Source organism: Micromys minutus (assembly GCF_963924665.1).
Source record: "Micromys minutus genome assembly, chromosome: 13".
Lineage (NCBI taxonomy): Eukaryota > Metazoa > Chordata > Mammalia > Rodentia > Muridae > Micromys > Micromys minutus.
Window position 1 is genome coordinate 10,804,702 of NC_137982.1, and position 22,467 is coordinate 10,827,168.

The 22,467-nt window shown below is 43.0% G+C and overlaps 1 protein-coding gene across 1 annotated transcript in view; it reads right to left on the bottom strand.

Annotated features, from left to right (window-relative positions):
• The window catches only part of C5 (complement C5), a gene marked incomplete at both ends in the record, with an annotated part of 69,653 nt that overhangs the window by 25,086 nt on the left and 22,100 nt on the right, over positions 1 to 22,467 (bottom strand). The window contains 14 exons of the mRNA XM_080927142.1: positions 777 to 852; positions 1,179 to 1,391; positions 3,109 to 3,198; positions 6,433 to 6,493; positions 7,758 to 7,985; positions 12,463 to 12,602; positions 13,174 to 13,247; positions 14,888 to 14,978; positions 16,324 to 16,521; positions 17,782 to 17,853; positions 18,669 to 18,798; positions 19,779 to 19,928; positions 20,049 to 20,258; positions 21,593 to 21,796. Coding sequence (XP_080783268.1) covers positions 777 to 852; positions 1,179 to 1,391; positions 3,109 to 3,198; positions 6,433 to 6,493; positions 7,758 to 7,985; positions 12,463 to 12,602; positions 13,174 to 13,247; positions 14,888 to 14,978; positions 16,324 to 16,521; positions 17,782 to 17,853; positions 18,669 to 18,798; positions 19,779 to 19,928; positions 20,049 to 20,258; positions 21,593 to 21,796 — 1,937 coding nt within the window. The remainder of the gene's footprint in view (positions 1 to 776; positions 853 to 1,178; positions 1,392 to 3,108; positions 3,199 to 6,432; positions 6,494 to 7,757; positions 7,986 to 12,462; positions 12,603 to 13,173; positions 13,248 to 14,887; positions 14,979 to 16,323; positions 16,522 to 17,781; positions 17,854 to 18,668; positions 18,799 to 19,778; positions 19,929 to 20,048; positions 20,259 to 21,592; positions 21,797 to 22,467) is intronic.

The following is a 22,467-nucleotide window of genomic DNA, read 5'->3' on the forward strand; positions in this document are numbered from 1 at the left end:
TATAAGGATCACAGAAACTATCCCTCGCTGAATGGGATTTATTGAAGACGTGAGTGAGGTTCTAGGAACTCATGGAGCATCCTAATGGGGGCACATAGAAAGAGAGGAAGGAGCGCTGGGTGCTGTGGGGTACGGTTTTTACAAATTGAGACAGCAGAGGCCACCTTAAGAAGGTAACTTTCCATCAGCCCCTGAGGGAAATGAAGCATCTAGTCTTGCTGTGAGAGGAGCATCCGATCCACTCTCCGGTGTGTTAAAGGAGCCGGCTAAGTGGAGCACAGAGCAGCACGCACAGTGAGGGAGAAATAAGGAACCCGTGGTTTTCACCTGAGTGGGTCCGGGCCCTGAGGCCACTGGGGCTTCCGTGCTCAGTGTCAACGGGAGCGGTGGGGAAGGGCAGTCAGATCCAGAATCTACTTGAGGGTGCATCCACACCCCTTACCTAGATCAGATGTGGTTGTAAGAGAGAGAGAGGTGTGTGGAAGGACTGGGGTGTCAGTCTGAACAAACGGAAGGGAGCTTCACGATGGAAGTCATTCATTCATTCATTCCTTCATTCCTTCATTGATTAATCAATTATTTAATGTGTGCATGCACGACAAAAGGACGATTTGTGGAAGTCAGTTCTCTCCTTATGCCGTGTGGGTCTTGGTGATGGAATTCAGGCCTGCCTGGTGCCTTTCCGTCACGGGATCATCTCCACGACCCCGTGGTTGTTATTCTTAACGGGTGGGTCAAACTGCTGCATGGAACAATGAGATAAATCTGTCACTCACCAGGTACTCGCGCTTGCCCCCTGCCACATGCTGTAGGAATAGTCAGCGTTCCTGAATGACATGATGCTCACCATCCCTAAGAGGAACCGGAAGAAGAGAACACAGCCCGTCACCTCCTGGGCCTGCATCAGCCACAGGGAGGTTGAACTCTCTGTGGTGCGAGCAACACTGAACTTCTCACAGGAGCTGTGCGAGTTACTTGGGTTGTCTTCCCTCTCATCCAAGCATTTTAGCAAGTTAAGCCAAAACGCTTCAGAAAGAGAGCATGCCATTTTTTTTTCTTGCTAAATTTTTAGTAAGTAATCATATATGCGTAATCCTCAGCAACTTGCATATTATATTCAATAAGATATTTGCTCAAAATTCTTTAAGATGGTGTACAAAGTAACCGTTGAGTTTTACCTTCTTTCATTTTTCTCTGCAGGCTCTGTTTTCTAGTTAGTGTATCAGGATGAAAAATATTCCAGTGGTTTCCTGCTTCCAGGTAGTGGAACACGTAGAACACCGGAACTATGCTCATGAGTTCCGCCTCAGCACTGCCCCTGGGGAGGTGGGTTAGGATGTCGATGCCTTCCTTACTCAGAACCGTGGACAAGAATTCCCCTATAAGCAGTCCTGAAACAAAAAGAGACTCAGATGGACACAACCATCCGCCGTTCGTTCCCAACGGTGTCTTCTGAAGAGGAAACGACCAATGTCTCTTCCCTTTGTTAATATAAGCAGTTTACCTGTGTCTCAGAAATTAGGGCAGAAAGCTGGATTTTATTAGAAGCATGAGGTCTTGGTGGCAGACAAGGTAATGTGGTAGGCAGATGGCTGCATAATTAGGTGCCAGCGTCATAAGCCACACTGACTAATCCTCAGGTGAAGCAGAGCAAAAGAGCCTGAACAGAGAGGGTGCTGGCCCCTCAATCCAGAGAGACACTGTGCAAAAGGCAAAGCCAACATCAACATCGCATGTGCTCAGAAAGGCCCTTTCTAGGTCTGAAACTCTGATTCTGACATTTGATCTGAGATGAAATGTAGTCAGGACATCTCTCCTGTTGGTGATGTGTTACCTCACTCCAAGGGATGGGTAACGGGTCGGTGACGCCCCTCCTGCAATCACCCTGGAGGGCAGAGAATCCATGCTCAGGTTTGAGTGCCTCTGTCCCTCCATATACTATAACCTAATCCCCACAGGTGATGGTGTTAGAAGGCGAGCTTTTCTGGAGGGCGTTGGAGTCATCTACTCTTTGACTTGCTCTTCTACCTTCAGTTATGCGAGGGTGACCCACCAAGACAGTAGGGACAACCCACACCAGGTACTCCACTACCTTGATCTTGGACTTGGAAAACTCCAGAATATGAGCCTGTTATTTATAAACTTCCCAGACTCTGGTGTTCTATTATAGCTGCACAGATGGGCTAAGCAAGCCCAGGACTGAAGCTCAGAAGCAAAGAGCTGGTGCCTTAAGGCCATTGGCAAGTCTTTAGTGGAGACAGGACTGGCTGCTGGGGCCATGAGGAGTTAACTCTGAAGCAGCTGCATCCATTCTAGAGAAGTCACTGGGCTAACAACAGATACCCTATCCTCACAGGATAGTTTCCAAGGACATTAGGGGAAGGGGGTTGGAAAAGTAATCAAGTATTTGAAGATGAGGAAAATGGAAGACAGAGTTCTGGCAGAAGCCAAACTATGTGTGGGGATGAAGAAAAACAAAGAGTAATCATGAATACATTAGATTTAGGTTTGAAGTGCAGAGTGAAAAAGAATGGGGTTGATTTATCTATTTATTTGTTTTTGAGACAGGGTTACTCACTATGTAGTTATGGATGACTTTCGATTTCTGATCTTCCTGCTTCTATCTCCACAGCTGAAATTATGGGCAGATACCACCGTACCCAGGCTGGGATTACAGACAGATACCACCATACCCAGGGCTGGGATTACAGGCAGGCACCACTGTACCCAGGGCTGGGATTACAGGCAGGCACCACTGTACCCAGGGCTGGGATTACAGGCAGGCACCACTGTACCCAGGGCTGGGATTACAGGCAGGCACCACCGTACCCAGGCTGGGATTACAGGCAGGCACCACTGTACCCAGGGCTGGGATTACAGGCAGGCACCACTGTACCCAGGGCTGGGATTACAGGCAGGCACCACCGTACCCAGGGCTGGGATTACAGGCAGGCACCACTGTACCCAGGGCTGGGATTACAGGCAGGCACCACCGTACCCAGGGCTGGGATTACAGGCAGGCACCACCGTACCCAGGGCTTCATGCTAGTCAGCCACTTTACCAACTGAGCTTTCTTCCTGGCCTATAAATTGGATTTATTAATTTACCTTTTACACTCAAGATCCTTTTGATGTTGGTTTTGGGGACCAAATCTAATGGTACTCGGTAGGGGAACTCCTTCCGTCTGTTAACAATACCTGTAATAATAATACAGATACCATATTTTCCCACAGTTCTTTAAAAATTTAATTTAATTCAATTTACTTTTTTACTTATTTACTTTACATCCTGCTCAGTGCCTCCCTCCCAGTTACCCCCTCCCACAGTCCTTCCCCATTCCCCTCCCCCCCCTTCTTCTGGGCATTCCCCAACTCTGGCATGAGAAAAGTTTTTAACAGAAAAGATTATTTTTAGATCATATATCTACTAACAAATACTTTTTTTTCACAATAAAGCACATTTATAATAACATTGAAGTCTACAAAAAGAGAAAAATAGTCAAGGATTTTAATCAAACCCCAGGCTTGTATCATTTTCTTAAACAAAACACTAAATTTGGTGTAAGATTCCTGTTCTCTATAAGGCATGAGATAAATGACTTATATATCAACGATACCCACTAGGAAGAGGTATCATGTCCCAAATCACTGACATGTAATCTCTGGGTTGTCTGACCATCAGCTCCACAGAGAAGCATGACCAAACATTATTCCTACCTCTCCCCTGCCCTGTCTGACTTAGGCAGTTTTCTCTGTGCACACAGCTCCACAGCCTCAGAAGGCCAGTGTCAGAGAATTTTAAATTATAGCCCACTCCCTATTTTATGTCACAAACAGTACCATTTTAGTGATTAGCACAGTGGTTAGCACAGTGGTTAGCACACAGAGCAACTGGCTGTGAACACTAGAGACTCCTAGGCTCAGGCAACGTCTTAGAAGATGGGGCATAAGAGTGTAAGAACCAGAAGAGGGGGACAGCTCTGTGAACCCCTGTCTTCTGGCTGTGACAGGACTGCTGTGTTCACGAACTCAGCTGGTTTTATGTGCTCAGGGTCAAGCCAGTTAGGTAAAAGGTCCTGAAGCGATGAGGGAGGGGCCCTGAGGCCGGAGGTGTAAGTTTCCCTCTGAAATGGAAACATTCCACCCTACAGGAAGCTCCTTAAGCAGAAAGGCAAACAACTCAAAAGTAGCTCCAGGAAGTTCCAGGAAGACCAGAATTCACTGGGTCCCTCCCTGCCAGACTGAGTGATAAAACCTCCAGCCTCCTAGACAAGCCAAGAAGCAAAGAAAGTCTGCACCTAGAGCAGCTGCCCGGAAGAAGCAGAAACCAGCTGAGCTGCCTGGAAGACGTTTAGATCAACCGAGGTAACTGGAAATCACACCCTCCAGGCTGCTGAGCTGCCTACAGGCTGTGCAGTGTGCTCCAGGTGTGAACTGTCACTTATCCTAAGGTGACCTTTGATGATGCATCTGTCTGTGAATCATGTCTGCTTCTGTAAGTAACCTGTCACCCACATTTTGGTAAGTAATCCCTGTATAATTCGTTGGTTCACCAAGCTGAACTTTCTGACTTTGGTCTGTTGGGGGTTCCCTATGGTGGGCGAGGAGATGTATGCTGAGTCACCCCAGGGAAAGTACTGTCACACAATAGACACTGTCCCTCCCTGAGGGAGGTACTGGCAATTGATAGCTACCAAGGAAGGGAAAGTCAGTTTTCTTTAGGGAGGTAAACGCTAGGAAGTTGCCTATACCCTGCTGGATGACCTCCTATCCATGAATATATGGGCAATACTAATTGGACCCAGTAGGCTAAAAACATTAAAAATAATGAAATTAATTAATTAATTAATTAAAAGAAGGCATGAAATTGGGAGGGAGATAAGCTAAGAGAAGTCGGGGTGGGTAGTGGAGATTAGCTATGATTAAAATTGTATCCATGTATGAAAAAATCTAAAGAATAAACTAAAATATTATTAAAATATCCTACCACCCTCCAAAACATACTATTTGTTGCTGTACTGACAGAGAACCAAGCTTTAACTAAGCTAGCCAAGTCTTATATATAAGGTCTGTTTTTCTTATATATAAAAATGTATATGTATGTATTGTATATGTATATGTTATGATGTATGCGTATATGATATATATGTATATGATGTATATGTATATGTATATGATGTATATGTATATGATGTATGTGTATATAATGTATATGTATATGATATATATGCATATGATGTATATGTATATGATGTATATATATATGGTGTATATGTATATGATGTATATGTATATGATGTGTATGTATATGATATATATGTATATGTATATATGTATATGTATATATATATATATATATATGTATTTTAACAAGATTTTTCTGTGTAGCAAAGTCCTGGACTTGCTTTTTAGACCAGGTTGGCCTCAAACTCACAGATATCTTGCTTCCTCTGCCTCCCGAGGGCTGAGATTAAAGGCGTGCACCACCATGCCTGGCTGTTTTTATTGTTTTAATGTTGTACAGGGTTAGTACAGGTGGTGCCAAGATCCAGGGCTTAACTGTAGGGCTCATCAAAGTCACCGTCACGAAAACCCAGCTATAGTACTTAGCACAGTGCCTGGCAAGAGGAAGATGTTAGCCATAAGTTCTGAGATCTCTGGGTGAGCTAAGTGGCTTTGGCAAAGAAGCAAGAACGTTCCTTTGATAAACCCTGAAGATACTGTGTTAAAATGAGCCAGTGAAAGTGTTTAGGAGGTTTGAACTGAGGATGACAGGGGTTGGAGTTTAAGGAGCTTAGTTGTTGCACGTGGCAAAGCAGGGCACAGCTTCCCTGTTGCATTTACTCCTTAGTTGGTTTTAAAGGATTTTTTGAGGGTAAAAGCATTGCAGACAAAGAACAGTTATAGTGATGTAACTGGCTGAAAACAGTTGGTTAGCTGAGCCCATCCTAGCTTTCAAAATCAGCCTGTACTTAGCCCAGGATTCAGTTCAAACGTGTGAAAAGCTCTTGGGTTGGGAAGATTGGCAGCAGATCAGCTGAAGGAGGGATGGAGCAGTTGAGAGGACTTTCTGTGTGACTCATCTGGCTGTGGTGTCCCTAACTGCTGTTTAGTTGTAGACTTGTTTTCAGGTGCTCTTTATTCAGAGGCTTTTATAATAAAACACCCTGTTTCTGTCGTTTATATCGGGTGCAGGGGAGGAGTTGTATTGCACTGTGTTCTCACTGTAATACCCACTGAGGTCTGTTAATAGAGTTATGTTTGGTCCCGCTCACACAGACCCCAGCTAGTGAGGGGCAGTGCTGTAAGGAACAAATGTTACTGACTTTACTCACTGAGCATTCTGAAAAGTGGCATTTTCTTACATTTTAGTTACATTTTAATTTTGTGGCTGGAAGATGGCACATAAAAATTGAAATCATTTTTTCCTACCATAAATTCCCTTCGGGTCCAGAGTCACACCGGCATAGCTTTCCCTTTTGACCCCTTCCGGCTAAAGAGAAACCAAAAAACATTTCGTTAAGGGCATGAGCACATTCATAAGACATAAACTGCTTTGGATCAAGTTTCTCCAGTCCACTTTGCCAGTTTAAAAAAGAAAACAAAACAAAACCCTCCTTTTCTAAAAAGTCAAACTTGCTATAAATATTTAAATGTATACGTGCAATGAAAAGATTCTGGCTATTTGAATATTGATCAGAGCGATGTTCTTACAGGGCAGGTTATTGAGCTGAATGCTCTGTATATATGAACTCAGTCAGCTTCTGAGAGCCTCTTCGAGGTAGATACTACAATAACAGACAAGGAAGCCAATGTAATTAGTAATTCATCCCATGTAATGCTACTAGGAGGATCGGAGCAAGGACTGAAAGCAAAGCAGCCTGCTCCATGTCCTAGCGTGGGACAGACACACGGGCATGATCACAGCACTGAAGATTCGGCACAGCTTTTTCGGTAAGTTGCCCGCTGTGGCTTCCAACTTGCCTCTGGCTCCTGAGTAGTTAGGATGACAGACATTAGTCACTGTGCTGGCTGATATCCATTTACTGACGTTAATGGCATAACCCAAAATAACCCAAAGAGTGAAGGCTTGGGGCGACCTGAGAGCTCGTTAACTAGCCAAACTAGCCGTTTAACACATGGCAGGAACAATATTTCATTTTAAATTAGAAAGCCATAATTAGGGAATGTTAGTGTCAGGAGAACACTCAGCAAATGGCCAGGCCAACAGTACTTAAAGTATTGTTGCTTTCCCCTTTGGCCTGCTTAGTACCTATTTATAAAGTAGGGAGTCTATACTGCGAGGTCTTGAAATGTTTGTTACTTCTTCATATGCAGTGTTTAGCCTGATGTCTTGCACATAGATTTCAGGATACACTTCCTGAATAGGGCAGCAGGGATGGCCCTTCTAGAAGGTGCATATCAAATAGCAAAACTTGGAACTCTCGGGGTTTGGGCTTTATTGGTGATTTTCTTTTCCTTTGTGGCTTTTGGGTTTTTATTTTCTGCAGTAAGCAGGTATCATTTTTTTTAATTTAATAATTTTATGCATAAATTCAGATTAATGTAAAAGTTGCTAGAAAGCACCACAAATGTGTGTGAGTTTCCGTGGGATTCCTCAACTGTTACCATGTTTTATTTTACACCATCATTTCTCTCCCTTGCTTTCGGCCCCAAACATCATTCTCGACACAAATTGTTGATAGCATTTTCCCCAGAAACAGATTGTTTTTTTTAAGAACCACATTTTTTCTTACCACTACCCGTAATGTCTTTACTAAGATTTCTCTCCCAAATGAAGTCTCTAGCGAGAAGTTTATGGAGTGAAGGCCAATTTCCAGAGGAAGCAGGCTGAAGGTCACCAGGTGACTGGAGGAGCCCTCTACTTTCTGGCGCACACATCTGGAGTATCTGGAGGTCTGGTGACTATCAGCCAAGCTTCCTGAAGTGCAGATCCCCTCCACAGCAGACATCCTTACACAGAACTGAAACACAATAGATAGAGAACTGTGTAAGAACAGCTCATCATGCGAGCCACATTTGATGAAAGAGTGTGTGTGTGTTTGTGTGAGTGTGTGTGTGTGTATGTACCTACATTCACCCTCAATTATGTTGGCATGGACACAAACTCTCCCCTGGTTTGTTAGTGATGTCAAAGAAACCTGTCTGGTTCTAAGGCCTGGTAGAAGGCTCGTTTCTGATTTCCTACAGGTATACAAACTGATGTGGGTCATGGCAATGTCACGGGGTATCTAAAAACTCCATACTTAGCTTAGCAGGGTGCTGCTCATCTGATTATGTTGCAGATACCAGCATTCTCTGATCATGCTATTGAGATGTGGTGGTTTTGTTCTCTCTTCATTCTGAATTTTGGGTAGCAGGAGCCTTCCGTGTCTTACCTGTGCCTTTACCTCAGCCTTTGACTTATAATAAATGGCTGAGCAATAAACGGTTGAAAACTCTGTATCTTGGCTCATTCAAAGGCTTACCTAATATATACCCAAGTGAAGACCCTAACCTTATTAACTTCCCACTTGTGCCCCATTCTATAATAAAACCCATTCTGGAAAGATGTAGATTTAAAGTTGGGCCCTCTTCATTTGAACTGGGCTATGAAAACGGACTGTGTGAGCTCTCTCATTTTCTGTGGTCACTGATTTCTGGCTCAAAGAGTGAATACATTTCCATCTTCAGTGTGATGGACTGACAGAGTCCAGGGCTATGCCCAAGGAATAAAATCCATAAAATCCAGAATAAAGCAGATAAGCCCAAGAGAATGCAGACATTCAATTGCTAATCTTGAGGGATTTCCCCCCAAATGTAAAGTGCTTTCTGCCTCTTGGCCATGTTTTTGGGCCAATGCTAACCATGATGGGTATAGAAGGAGATGGAGGAAACAATGGGCCAAGGATTTCCCAGTGTTGTAGATGTGCAACAGGGGAAGGAAGACACAGAAGAGTCATTTGATAGCATGCGACATAAGTTCATTATAAAAACCCATAACTGCTGGGCATGGTGTCATAAGGTTTTGATGCCAGCACTTGAGAGGCTGGCCCAGAAGACCATAACTTTGAGACCAGTCTAGGCTATGCAGGAAGTTCCAGGCTAACCTCAACTGCATGGTGAGAGCCCATCTCAAACGAAACAACCAAACTAAACCCAAAAGCCCTAATCCAAACAACAACACTTGCAATAAGTCTTTAAAGTAAGTTGCAATTAAGAAACAAGTTTTGAAACTCAGTGACTGCCAAGAGGCCAAGACCACTTGTGAACCATAGACAACACATTTAGCAAACAACAGTCTTTTTTTTTTTTTTTTTTTTTTTTAAGCTGAGGGTGTCTCCATTACTGGTACCCCAGTAGAAACCTCCCAGCCAGCTGGCTTGAGGAACCGAAGGACAGAGCTGGAGGTCACCACAGCTGAAAACTGAAGACCCTCTGAGCACTGAGGATACTCAAACCCTGCTGAACGGTGAACGGCACCCTGTACAGACTCTAAGTATCCTGGCTCAGGCTAAAAGACCTGAACAGAGATTTTGGAGTTTGGGATGATATCTAGCTAATTGCCTGCTAAAATGTGTAAACAAACCTCTACAGAGGAACACAATAGAACCTAGAATCTCTATATAACTTCAGTTAATGAGGTCACTGGGTATGGGACAGCATGATTTATACTTCAAAGGAGAGGGAACTAACAGGGCTGGCCCTGAGCTATTATGATGACTTGTCCTGATGTAATGCAAGTGAGCTTGTGAGCCAAAGGTTAGATTTAACCGGTGACACCATAACCTTCCAGTTTCAACTGAGTCACCCTATATACGGTGGCTGTGGTTGATTACTGTGACAGTACAAACTAGAACCAGGCAGCTAGGATTCAGGGACAGCATATAAAATAAATAAACTGAGTTCAAATTTTAGTGTTTAAAGTAGAAATGATTCTACAAAATATGTTGATATGAGGATTATAAAATCCACCATATTCTAGTTTCCCGATTTCTTGATTTATAAAAACGATTGTGATTTATTTAGAGTGAAATTTCTGCTGAACTTACCTATTATTTCTAAGAATATATATATATACCCATAGTTATTAGACTAACAGAAAATGTTTACTTTTCATGATTTTATTGGTTGTTTGGGAATTTCATACCATGAACTCTAAGTATACTTTTTCTCAGTCCTTTCCAGTCCACATTCCCACCTATTGTGACCCCCACCCCTCAAAAAAAAAAAAAAAAAAAAAGAAAGAAAAAGAGAAAGAGAAAAGGTATAATTTGTGTTGCCTATGTATTCGCTGGAGCAGAGTCAAACTCCTGGTGATCAGCCCCTTAAATAAAACCGAGTCCTTCCCTACCTGCACCCACGTGGGAAGCCATCTCTGTGGAGAGGTCTACTTCAGCATCCTTATCGAAATTTAAAGAATTCTCTTCGGTGGCTTTCTGTTTAGGCTGTTGCTTTTTTTTGGGGGGGGGAATGGGATAGGGCTGTCAATAGAAGTTTTTTTATGTCCCTTTTCCTCAACTGTGAGTCTGCAGTCATCAAGACCATGACAAAAGTCGCTTCCCTGTCCTTTTCAGTCTGTGAGATCATGGATCGTGGATTTGCACATGGTTTCTGGACACGGCACAGACCACAGACCCACACATGGCCCTTGAAGGCAACATGGAACTGGACCTTACCATGGCCTCAGGTGGCAGCACAGGCTACTCGGATCAGTATGTCCCCTGTGGCAGCACGGCCCATGGATGTCAACGTGCTTCAGGTGGTAGCACAGACTATTGACATCTACTTGGCCTTTGGTGGCAACACGGGCCACAGACAGACATAGACCCCAGCTGCAGGAGGACCCCACACCTAGACATGGCCCTCGGTGGCAGAATTGACTTGGATATCACCATGGCCTCAGGCAGCAGACTGGACCAAGGACATCCATATGGCCTTCAGTAGTAGCTTGGGCCAGGGACATAAACATGCTTCCCAAGTACTGTAGGATCATGGGCATAGGGGACCATGGATACCAAAGTGGCTTCCGGGGGTAGCACGGACCATAGAGATCCTTTGAGGAAGTCCAATAGCAAAAATGAACCATTCTTCATCTCGAACATCCTGTCATTGCTCAGAGCCAGGGCGATTGATCACGTGCTTGTGTAGCATGTTTGAGGGCTGAGTCTGGGTGTTAGCTCCAGGCTGCTGCACATCACCCTGTCATCCCTCCTCAGCAGCACGTGTTCCCCGTCCACCGCAGCATCCACTGCAGCCTTCTCTCCCATCTGTCAACAGCGCCTTGTCTCCAGTTCCACCTCTCTCCCACTCACCACTCCACCTCATCTTTCCTCCTCTCCACTGAACATCTGTCCACCGAGAGGTGTAGGAACGGTAAGGTCAACCCCCTTGTCTCTTCTGCAGTCCCCTTAGCAACGGGTTCCCAGAAAATGCCTTTCTTGTTTGCTGCAGTCTGTGCTGGTAGCTTTGGTTTCATCTATAAATGCCGTCTTCTCCAGAAAAGGGTTCCTTTGCTAGTTAGATTTCCACTATACACATTTAGATGATGTACCAGTCTTATTTCAACTACTGATGTAATTTTTAAATATTTAAAAGTGTTTGAAAAGTTACAGATAGGCATCTTAAAAACCTTAAGATGAAAAATTTTAGAAGCTGATTTGAAAGTGTGCCAATGGGATACAGAGTTTCTTAAAAAATATGTATATATATAATATACATACATATTTTTATACATGCTATACATATGTAAAATATGTATATATACAAAATTTGGGTAAGGAACCACTAAAATACTCAGTTCTAAGAATAAAATTAGAAATTTAAAAATATACTTAGATTTGTGAACCATGTTGGGTTTCTGTTTAACATCTTTTGACTGTGATAAAACCTGTATATAATTAGCTGCAGGGATGCTCTATGAACAAAAGAAAAGCGATGAGGTTCTCCATGGTTGGAGTTTATTCCTGTCCAGACCATGGGGTGAGGGAAGTTGATGAGGTTCGATGTAATTTTAAACGGCGTGGTTAAATGATGATCCGTGAACGCTAGTTTGTACAGAGTAAAATGTCAGCAGGATGGAGGATGATGGGAAGGGCTGAGTCAGTGAGCGGCTTGGGGGTTTCTTTGGTGTTCAGACTTGCTCTGGGGGTATTAACAGTGATGAGTGAGGAAAATGGGAAGGAGGCTGTGGCTGAGACTGGGGAGTGGAATTCTGATGGCCGAGGAACTGAAGTGAGGCAGACGAGAGCTCCCCTTTCTCTGAACATTCACAGCAACATCCTTACCTACTGCACATTGACCTTCAGACTGACGTCACATGACCCTTCATGTGCCAAAGTGTACTGCCAGGACAACACTCAATGCATGTGCTTATTAGAGTTGAATTTTGTGCTTGCACGTGTGTGGTTATTCTAACAACATTTTTCTCTTTATCCTACTATATCAAAAAGCATTACTCACTGTTGTCCCAGAGGTCCTATAATTGTAAACGGTTCCTTTCAACTGGATCTGTTCCCCTCGTACGACAGAATATGGTATGTTCATCTCCAGGAAGACATCTTTGAACACCTTTGCCTTGCGTGTATCAGCAACACATATACCTTCGACCCAAAGGGAAAGCAAGGTAGGACCATATTAAGGAATTCTTGTCACATTTTGTTGGTACTAATATGTAACATTTGCTTTCTTAAAAAATATTTTGTGGATTGACAAATATTTGATTCTATTCAAAACACGAGTGCTTGTTAATTAGAATGCCAAATCTTTAAAGATATTTATTGTTGGCTCTATCTAATGAGTATAAAATTTTGATTGTGGTGACCAAGATTTTGTAAACAGCAAACATAGTAAACAAGTGAAAGTAATCCAGAAGTTATTCATAAAGGATCTGCATTCGTCACTTCTCAGGAATGTCAGCCCAAAGGGGAAAACAGTTGTTTCTAACTCTCCGAAGCCTTTCCCACTCACTGCCAAAAGTGAAAGAAAGTACGGATTTGGTTGTAGCTTTATTGTTGGCAGCTAGTAGACGAGCAAAAAAAAAAAAAAAAAAAAAAAAACCTCAGTCTTTTGAAAAGGAAAATTAAATGGGTGAATTAAATGCACAGTGACAGAGAACTACATGTTGCCGAATCAAATCCTGCTGAAGCGAGCATGTGACTTACAGTTTCTTACCATTGTCTGAAATGCCAATGCCTTGAATTTCCCAGGTCGTTAGTGAGTCAGGCAGTGACACCTGCAGCTGTTTTCTGGAAATTCAGACATTGATATTTGTGATGGTTCATATCACCAACTTGATAAGATCGGGACTACCCACAAGAGGTTTCTGGCTGTGCCCGTGGAGGGCTGTCGTGATTAAGTTAGCCTGTGAACTAGTTTCTTGACTGGATCAACTGAGGAGAAAAGATCCCCCTTAAATGTGGGCAGTGCCATTCCCCTATACGTGGGTCCTTGCAAATAGAGAAGAGGCTAGCTGAACAGGAACATTTGTTATATTTACTTCTTAATTGTTGATATCCCAGGTTCCTGCAACCAAGACTTCCTGACACCAATGGCCCGAATCTTAGAACTGAGAGACACAACCAACCCACCCTCCCTTAAATTGCTTTGGCCAGGTATTTTATCACAGAAACAGGAGGAGAAACAAATACAATATTCAATTACAGTGAAATATTAAAGTTGCTAGAAAGGAAAAACTCATCCTGACAAATACATTCAGCATCTGCCCACCCATCTCACATGTGCAGACACTGTATCTGTGGCATGAACACAGGGTAAGAATACTTTGGACGCTGCCCCATCAAAGCATATAATACACAGAAAGATACATTCCCTATGCTATGTGCCAAAATACAGAAGGAAAGTAGCGAATTGTAACAATACTTGTAACAAATCAGTATAACTAAAACCTGAGGGCTACGGCTAAGCCTGTGTATTTATTGTAGCTATGACTTACTGATTCTTTATCAGACATAGTATCAATAATGTACCAAGTACACAGAGTTTGTAAGCTGTGATCCCTGATCGCCACTGTTTCCTGATTAAAGGAAGAAAGTTACTAAAAAGAGTAGTATGTCAGTGTAACTACTATATCAAGATGGCGTTGAGAGGGTCCCTTCAACACATTTGAATCGGTGTCTCTACAAGCAGGACTATAGGCCAAGTCCTGGATCAAAAATAGAGATCTGTAGTCAGGCTTTGCTTTGGAGGTATTGACTTTTTTTTTTTTTTAATGAAGAAGACAGGGAAAGAGACGGGACACCTACAATACCACGTGATTCCTGCAACACGGGTAATCAATCTAGTCATGTTCTGGTGCAGGATAGCACTGGGGCATTTTACTAGTGTTGAACGGAATGGGCAACAATGTAGACGAAGGATTTCCAGTGGGAAGGGTAAGGAGAAACACAGGGAGAGTGCTGCAGCTAATCACTAGTGTGGAGCTGGTGGAGAATCAGGAGGCGGGGTTCTGTGTTTTCAACATCACTTCCAATACCTGCTACAGAGAGGCTTCCCGCTATAATTAAAACTCTAACCAAGAGCTTAACAAAATACAACTCCATCTTTGTTTAATCTCTTTGCTTTATATACAGATACCTTTTGGCTGAAAATAGCTGTCCGATACCGTAGTTAGCACATAGCTGTGTGCAGCGAATGCTTATTAAATATACATTAAATAGAGTAGTATTCTTCTTCACTAATAATTAATGTTGCCCTGTACTCAATTTCCAGGCAAAAGTATACTAAGCAAAATTAAAACAGAAAACAAAATCTACCCTGTTAGTGGAGCTATCTTAACTAGAGGGAAATAGTAATGCCCAGATTTTTGGCAATGATACAGATTTTTGGTGACTTCCCACACTCTTCTCCAGAGTAACATCAAAGATACCTTTTGGGAACATGATGAACTTCCCACAGCCAGCTCTCTGGAAAGTAGCTTCGGATTTCTGCCTTCATCACTGGTAACAGGGTCTTTATGTCTGGGGAAAATATACTTCGTTAAAGAAACCAGCATGAGTTGTGCTCACAGGTGAGTTTTTAAGTAAAACCGTCCATCTATGACCTACATGCCTTCAGAAAAGTTCAGTAAGGCATTGCTTCCGGAATGGTTTTAGAACTGAGCCTTTAGACCTTAGCATGCTCCTGTATTGACGAAACAGCAAAGGAATATCTGGGCATTTGTTTCCCGTTGAATGTTTTGTCTTTCTGGGATTTTTACAAAACATCAGTGAGTCTATAAAATTATTTATAATTCTGGGATTTTTTTTGACAGGTTCATATTGGAACATGTGGAAGTTTTCTTCGATTTCTGGCTTCATTGGTAATTTCTATTTCTATTAATGAGGTCAATGAACCCTGTGCTCCTTCCAAGATGTACTGATAGGAACTGTGGATTTACCAGAGTCTCAGAAACCTAAAAACCAGATACACCTGGGAAACAGCGACTCCCAGATAACAACATAGACCTGGATCCCTGAGCAAAGCAAGCTGGCTCTGACCTGTCCTGTCTCCCACCAGTGCCATTCACAAGCCAGGGCAGGCAGGGAGCCACACACAGCCCTGAAGGCTGATGGGTGCACAGATCAGACTGCAGGGAGGCCACGCTGTCTAGAATGGAATAGACTCAGCAGGGAGGAAGGGCCGCTGAGGATGGGTAGGTACCATGTAGTTAAAGCCAACCTGATGATGCCAGTTGAAAAAATGGGCAGTGAAGTAATTTTTTAAATTGTAATACCATTTATGTCTGTAGAATGCATCTGTTGAGATAGACAACACTTAAGATACACAGCTAAGCAAAACAGAGTGGGAAAGGGGAGATGCCATTTTGCTCTCCCTTCTTTTCCTAAAAATGATGTACAAATAAATGAAGGTCCTAAAAGTTTCGAACACATAAAAGTTTTATAGATTCTGAAGATCACGTTGTTGGCCAACATTGAAATAAGCCTTCTGGTCATAAATAAACATAACGTTTTGCTCACTTTAGAAGTCTTTGGCAGTTATTTGGTCAGCGTAAACACAAATTTCCTTTGCAATGGATACAATGCAACGGAAAGATAGAATTTTAGAGTTCAAGCACATAATGCAGTTATCCAAGCAAAGGTTCCTGCTTGAGGCTCACAGGATAAACCATCACTCAAGCTCTGGGCTTTAGAGTTACAGCAGATCTGGATCCGAGCCTGACCAGGCACCGTATTATTCCAAATCCCCAAGAATAATGGGAGCATACGTGCGTTCTCTTTTCCACTCTTAGTTTTTAACTGGAGCATCAGGGTTACCTTTCTCAGCAGCCTCAGACAGAATTCTGGTAGAAAAACTCAGACTTACGGATCCTTCCCAACTGCATGTTTTTATGGTTGCTCTCTTTCCGGATCTTGTTCGCAATAGTACAACACTCGTTGAAGGCCCTGACGCAGTTTGGGCCTATGGTAACCCGGGCAACTCGCTGCTCACAGGTTTCGTAGTTGTTTTCCCGGGCTCCGTCATAACAGCATCTTTTTGGCACGCGGTGTTTGTATTTGGCAGCTGAAATGGTGGTAACAATTCAAATTCTTATCTTGCACAGCTGAGGCATCTCAGGTTTAGAACTTTCAAGCGATATTTGGTCCCTGTCATCAGATAAACACCCCCATCCTCCCATTAGCCCCAGCTGGCCTGCTGACCAGCTTCTCCCTGGAGCTTCTTCAAAGGCGGGGATACCGTGTCCTCAGCAGGTAGTTTGTTCAACTTATACTGAGTGGTCAAAGGGTCCCCCAGCAACTAAGCTAAGTACTAACTTTCAAAAGACTTCAACCTCTTTTGAACAAATAAAATATTCAGGAGACTTTGACATATTTGAAGATGGCTTTTGCTATTATAACTGGATATTGTGCTTTTTCTAACATTTTTTTTTTTCTGACACGGTTTATAGACTTTCGGTGAGGGATCGTCCTGTTTCCTAAGCACTCTCCTAGTAACAGCATCAAATCTGATGAACTTGTCTAGATGGCCCTTCTCGGTTCGTAGTCTTTACATGTTAACATGTAAATTAATAGTAAGTAAAATTAAACTTTATTACAAAAAGATGGTTAATTATCTTATTACCATGTAAATAATTTTCATTAGTTGTATTTTATAAAGAATAATCTAGGTCAGTGGTTCTCAACTTTCCTAATGCTATGACCCTTTGGTACAGTTTGTGTGGAAACCTCCAACCATAAGGTTATTTTTGTTGCTACTCCTTAACTGTAATTTTGCTATTGTTATGAATCACAATGTAAATATCTGTGTTTTCTAGTGGTCTTAGGCAGCTAGTGTGAAACCTGACCCACAGGTTGAGAAAGCTGATCTGAGCACTGTTAACTGTTACACATATAAAAGAAATCAGTTTCTTGTTAATCATGGACTTAGCCAGAGTGAAGTCAAAGGACATGATTTTAATTTCTAGGTGAAGTTTATAGAAAGGAAACACTTGTGATGAATAAAAGTCAGTACCTTTTAGTCTTTAGAGATAGAAATGCTTTCTTTTTACTCCAAGAAGGAAACTGAACCCAGGTCCTGAGCGTGCTGTGTGAGCTGGATCCTGAACTGTATATCCAGCCATAATCAAACAAACAGAAAGGCAGGGAGTTCCCAAGTCAAGATTAAGGTGTTTGGATTACGTTTCTGGAAAGGGGTGACCTAGACCTCCACACATCTCCGTTTTTACCTATTCTTCTGGAATTGTGGGAGGTCCTACAGTGTCTCATTTCTATAGCTTTCAACATGATCATAATGTTTTATAGTCACAAGAAACTTCCCACGTACCTTGTTCTTCTATTTTCTGCTGCAGGAGCTGCAGGTCTCTCTTTGGCCTGAGAATTTCTTTACAGGAGTCGTCTGTTTAGAAGAAGGCAGAGACTTAGAACATGGGGCAAAGGACATAAAAATCTGAAAATAAAAATGAGTTTCATGAAAAGTTAAGTGTTTGAAACAGCCCCAGCGTGGGTGCGACAAGCCTGCGCTGAGGCTGATTTGGATGAGGCTCTGCTGCATGGGTCTGCGCCGGCTCCTCTGCACACATGCTGTGGTTGGTAGAGCTTGGGGTTTTGTGGGACTCCTGACAGCGTGACAGGGGGTGTCTCTGACTCTTCCGTCTGCTCTTAGCATCCTTTTTCTCCTACTGGGTTACCTCATCCAGCCTTGCTATGAGGGTTTGCTGGCCTAGTTGCATTTTGTTAGGTAGTGGTCAGGCAATATCACCAGGAGGCCTGCTCTTTTCTGAAGGAAAATGGAGGAGGATTAGATCTGGGGGAGAGGGGAGGTGGTGGAAATCTGGGAGAGGAAGGGGGAGGTGACACTATAGTTGGAATGTATTGTAGGAGAGGAATAAAAGGAAAAACCAGACTAGGCTCTATGGACCTTTGAATGTGATGTGTTCATCAGACAGGGACCCCTGATCTCGAGTTTCGTCACCTGGCCTGTCGCCTGGTTGGTTTTATGATCTTGGTTTTAAGTATGGCTGCTTTTTGGATCCGCTGATTACAATGAACTACCTACACATTTAGAAGGAGCAAACTTTTTATTGAGTTGTCTTTTTCTTTTCTAATTTTTGTTGAATATTTATTTACATATTTACATATTTGTGTGTGTGTGTGTGTGTGTGTGTGTGTGTGTGTGTGTGTGTGTGTTACGTCAGTAACGAAGTGGCTTACCGTGGTATTGGGAGTCATCTGCATTTGCATTGGTGAGGAAGGTGAGCCCAGCCAGATGGAACACGTCTGCATTGTCACGGCCACCACCTGCTCCACATCCCAGATCACTCTTATCGAAAGTTTGAAACACCTGTCCAGGAAGGCGAGACACTGAGCTTATTCCTCCAAAGAACTAAAGGAATTAGTCGTCACACTGTATCAACAAATCTGTGAAATACATGGGCATTCACACAGCTAATGCCCAAAGACCACACTTCCCAACTTCATCCCTTCCATTGCTTATATATAAAAGCCTTCCTATCTAAAATCAACCAAGAATGGAGCTTTACGAAAATAGCGTTGAGGAGGACAATCTTAGGAATTGTCCCAGAGCATCTACTTTATAGAATACATGTTTATATATGTTATATATAACATAATACTTGCACATACTATAGAATATATATTGGATGTATGTATAAATTAATGTGATAAATGATAAAGGCATAAACTAACAGATGTTAGGCTTTGTTTTATGGAAACGATCTAGATTCTACATGGGAAAGCACTGTAATTGGTTTATTTTGGCTTTAATTTTGACTCAAAAAATACCCTTTCTTCTCTAAGTGTTTTTAACTTTATAATTTCTTGGTTCTTTCTGCTTCTCCAAAAGAAACTCAAGCCTAGAAATAATTGCTGACTCTCATGGAAATAGATGGGAACACATGGACTCTGGCCATCTCCAAAGTCTTTTTTCTAAATTCACACTTAAGCCAGAATTCAGGCAAACACGGTGATTTCCTAGTTTCCTCTCCAGGTTCTTTGTGATGCTTCTGTGCCTCCCACCACCCCGACCCAAATCCTCCATCTCCCTCAGCTGGGGAGCTCCACAGTCCCATCTGCTTTTGATGCTGGTGTCCACTCTTAGAAGAGCCAAAAATGATGGCTGACCCGTGCTTTAGGGACAGAAGAAACTCTCTGTTGACTGTACTTAGAAAAGCAGACCAGAGTGCCCTTACTTCCTCTCCCGTGGCCTGCCCCAGCGGCCATATTTCGTGAAGCTACCCCACTCAACCTTACCGTACCCCTACCCTACCACCCCCCCATGGTCACCATGGAAGTGCACTTAACTCTTTCCATGGCCCTTTTGGTTCTTCCCCGGACTCCATACACAGCTTTGTCTACCACAGACAGTGCCACCCACGAGTCTTCTTCAGCCACCATGTCAAGGGACACGGTCTGGCCCGGAGAATACTCGGCTTCGTCTGGAGACAGATGAACCTAAGAGGTCATTCAAAAAAGGAGACATTGCTTGCATGTGACAAAACTAGTCCCAGGCCAGTGCTTTGGCCCATGTCCCCCAGCCATGAGGACTCCCACTGTGCTACAAACGTGTCTCACCTGGAGCTGGTTGCCACACTTCTCCTCAATATTTATCCAGACTGCGTCGGCCACTAATTCTGCTGTCTCCTCCCCTGTGACTATGTAATAGACCAGGAGTCGAGCTGAAGGAACCATGTTCTGTGTCACTTGAATGTTTATATTTTGATAAGACGAATAGAGAAGTTTCTCTTTTGTGCCATACTGTACAATTTTGCCTTTGGATACAATCTGGAATTAAACAGCAGCAACAGCAATCAACAAACCAGAAATGGAACCTGTTTGCTAGGATGCTGTCTGGAGCTGAAGCAATTATGTTGAAAAAGGGGAAAATGGCCTCTATGTTTCCACTGTGTGCTGGACGATTTATGTTTACTAACGTTCTTTAATTCTCACAACATACCAGCCAGACAGGAATATTTATCTCCACCAAAGGAACTGAAGCTCAGGTAGGTACAGCTCTTGGCACGAAATTGGGAGGACAAGAGTTCAAGTCCAGAATCCACATAGATGCAGGGGCAGCAGCTGCCAGTAATTCTAGCATCCAGGAGGCAGGGGCAGGATCCCCAAGGGCAAGCTGGGTAGCAAGATCAGTAAGTTCTGGATTCAGGGAGACACTGCCCCCATAAACAGAGAAGAGTGATCAAGGAAGGCACTGATGTCAGCTCAGGTTTCTGTATGTGTAGGTACACACATACATATGTGCCTACACACATGCTATCATTTACACATGGTCATACACACAGGCATGCATAACACACACATACAAAGAAAAAAGGACATGGAGGCTCGGGAGTCATCTATAAATGGCATAAAGGTGTTTGTTCAAAACCACATAATAGATATTAGAGAGCTGCATTTCAAACTAAACTTTTGAAATCTCACGCTTACTAAGGCCTCCATTGAATTGACTTAAATAAATGCAACAGATGAATAAGTAGCTCATAGTAAATAATCCTTATCTGGAGATCAGGTTTTAAAGTTCTGGATTAGATTCTAAATGGGGGGAGACACTTAGAGTTAAAAAGAAATAATGTGAAACCAGAATGTCTTCAAGGGTCCTTTGACTCGTCCCTAAATAGCAAGACTGCATTCCTCTAAGCAGCTTGGAAACAGTTCCCTGAATTCTTTAGTGGGTTAATATTTTTTATGATTCTTGTCTTTCACTGTCTCCTAAATAACATTGAAAGGTCCCCTGTTACACCAGTGGAATGCACATAAATGAGTTAGGTGTAGATAAGTAGCTGTTGACTGTGGGATAGAATGAGACGAGGACACAGGAGATGGACCAGCTTGGATGAAATCATGGGATGGGAAACCTGGAGTTGCCAGTTCAAATCACAACCTTCCCTTTCTCAACTCTGAGGAGGTGTGGTCCCTTAACCTCTCATCCCCCCTCCGAAATCAGCTCGAGACTCATGCCTGCCTCAGTAGTTTGAAAAAGTTGTAGGTGATGTGCTTGAACGCACTTGGAAATGGAGGTAAAGGTCTCGATGATGCTTCCCTATTGAAAGAACAGTGTCCTGGGTGGGGGAAGGGAAGGGCTCTCTTGTGGCTGTACTTACCAAGTAATTATAGTGAGTTATTTTGTCAATATATGGACTCTTGGGGGTAACGATAATATTCAGATATTCTCCCACTAGCACGGGCTTGTAGTTTTCAGTCCAAGCGATATAAATGTAACTTTGGCTGAGAGATGAGTATGTAATTGCTTCATACTCTTTGCTGGCTTGATTTTCTTCCGGAAGTTCTGCAGCATCAGTTTTGACCTGGAAAGGAAAATTGCAAAAGCCCATGTGGTCTGTGTGTAATGGATTCTGTAAAACATATCTTTTAAGTCCTTTGTCTCTTCAGATGCCTTAATTTCACAATGCTGGTTGCTAAAGAGGAAACACCCTTGTCAGTCATTCCAGTCTTTGTATGGGTGAAGTGTGAAGTAACCCTAGAAAGTAGATGGAAAATACTGTGGAGAAGCCTGATGAAGCTAAGAGAAGGATGTTTTGAGGCAGGAATTTGGGCACCTGAGATATCCTGATGCACTGGAGACTTCTAGGGGATGAGATGTTTCGAAGGTAAGAGAAAAGACAGGGAGGCAGCCATAACCGCTCAGGACTGGAACATAGGAGTGACAGATGCACAGCATGGTGGCAGTCTGACTCAGTTTCCATGGGGAGATGTGACACAAAATTGCTAGTCATCCCAGCAGGCAGTGATGCCTGCTTTCAGGCAGTGGGAGGGGCCCTAGCTCATGACCCATGCAACTGCCATCACTTACAAATTCCAGATCCACGATCTAGTCAAGAGAGGTTCGAAACATTCCCTTTGTAGCTACAGATCAGCAAGATAATAATAGTTTCAGTTCATCGCACTCACTGATGAAATGCATCTTTCATAAGGCCCTCAGCACAGTGTTCTTAACAAGGGCTCTGTAGATGCCAGT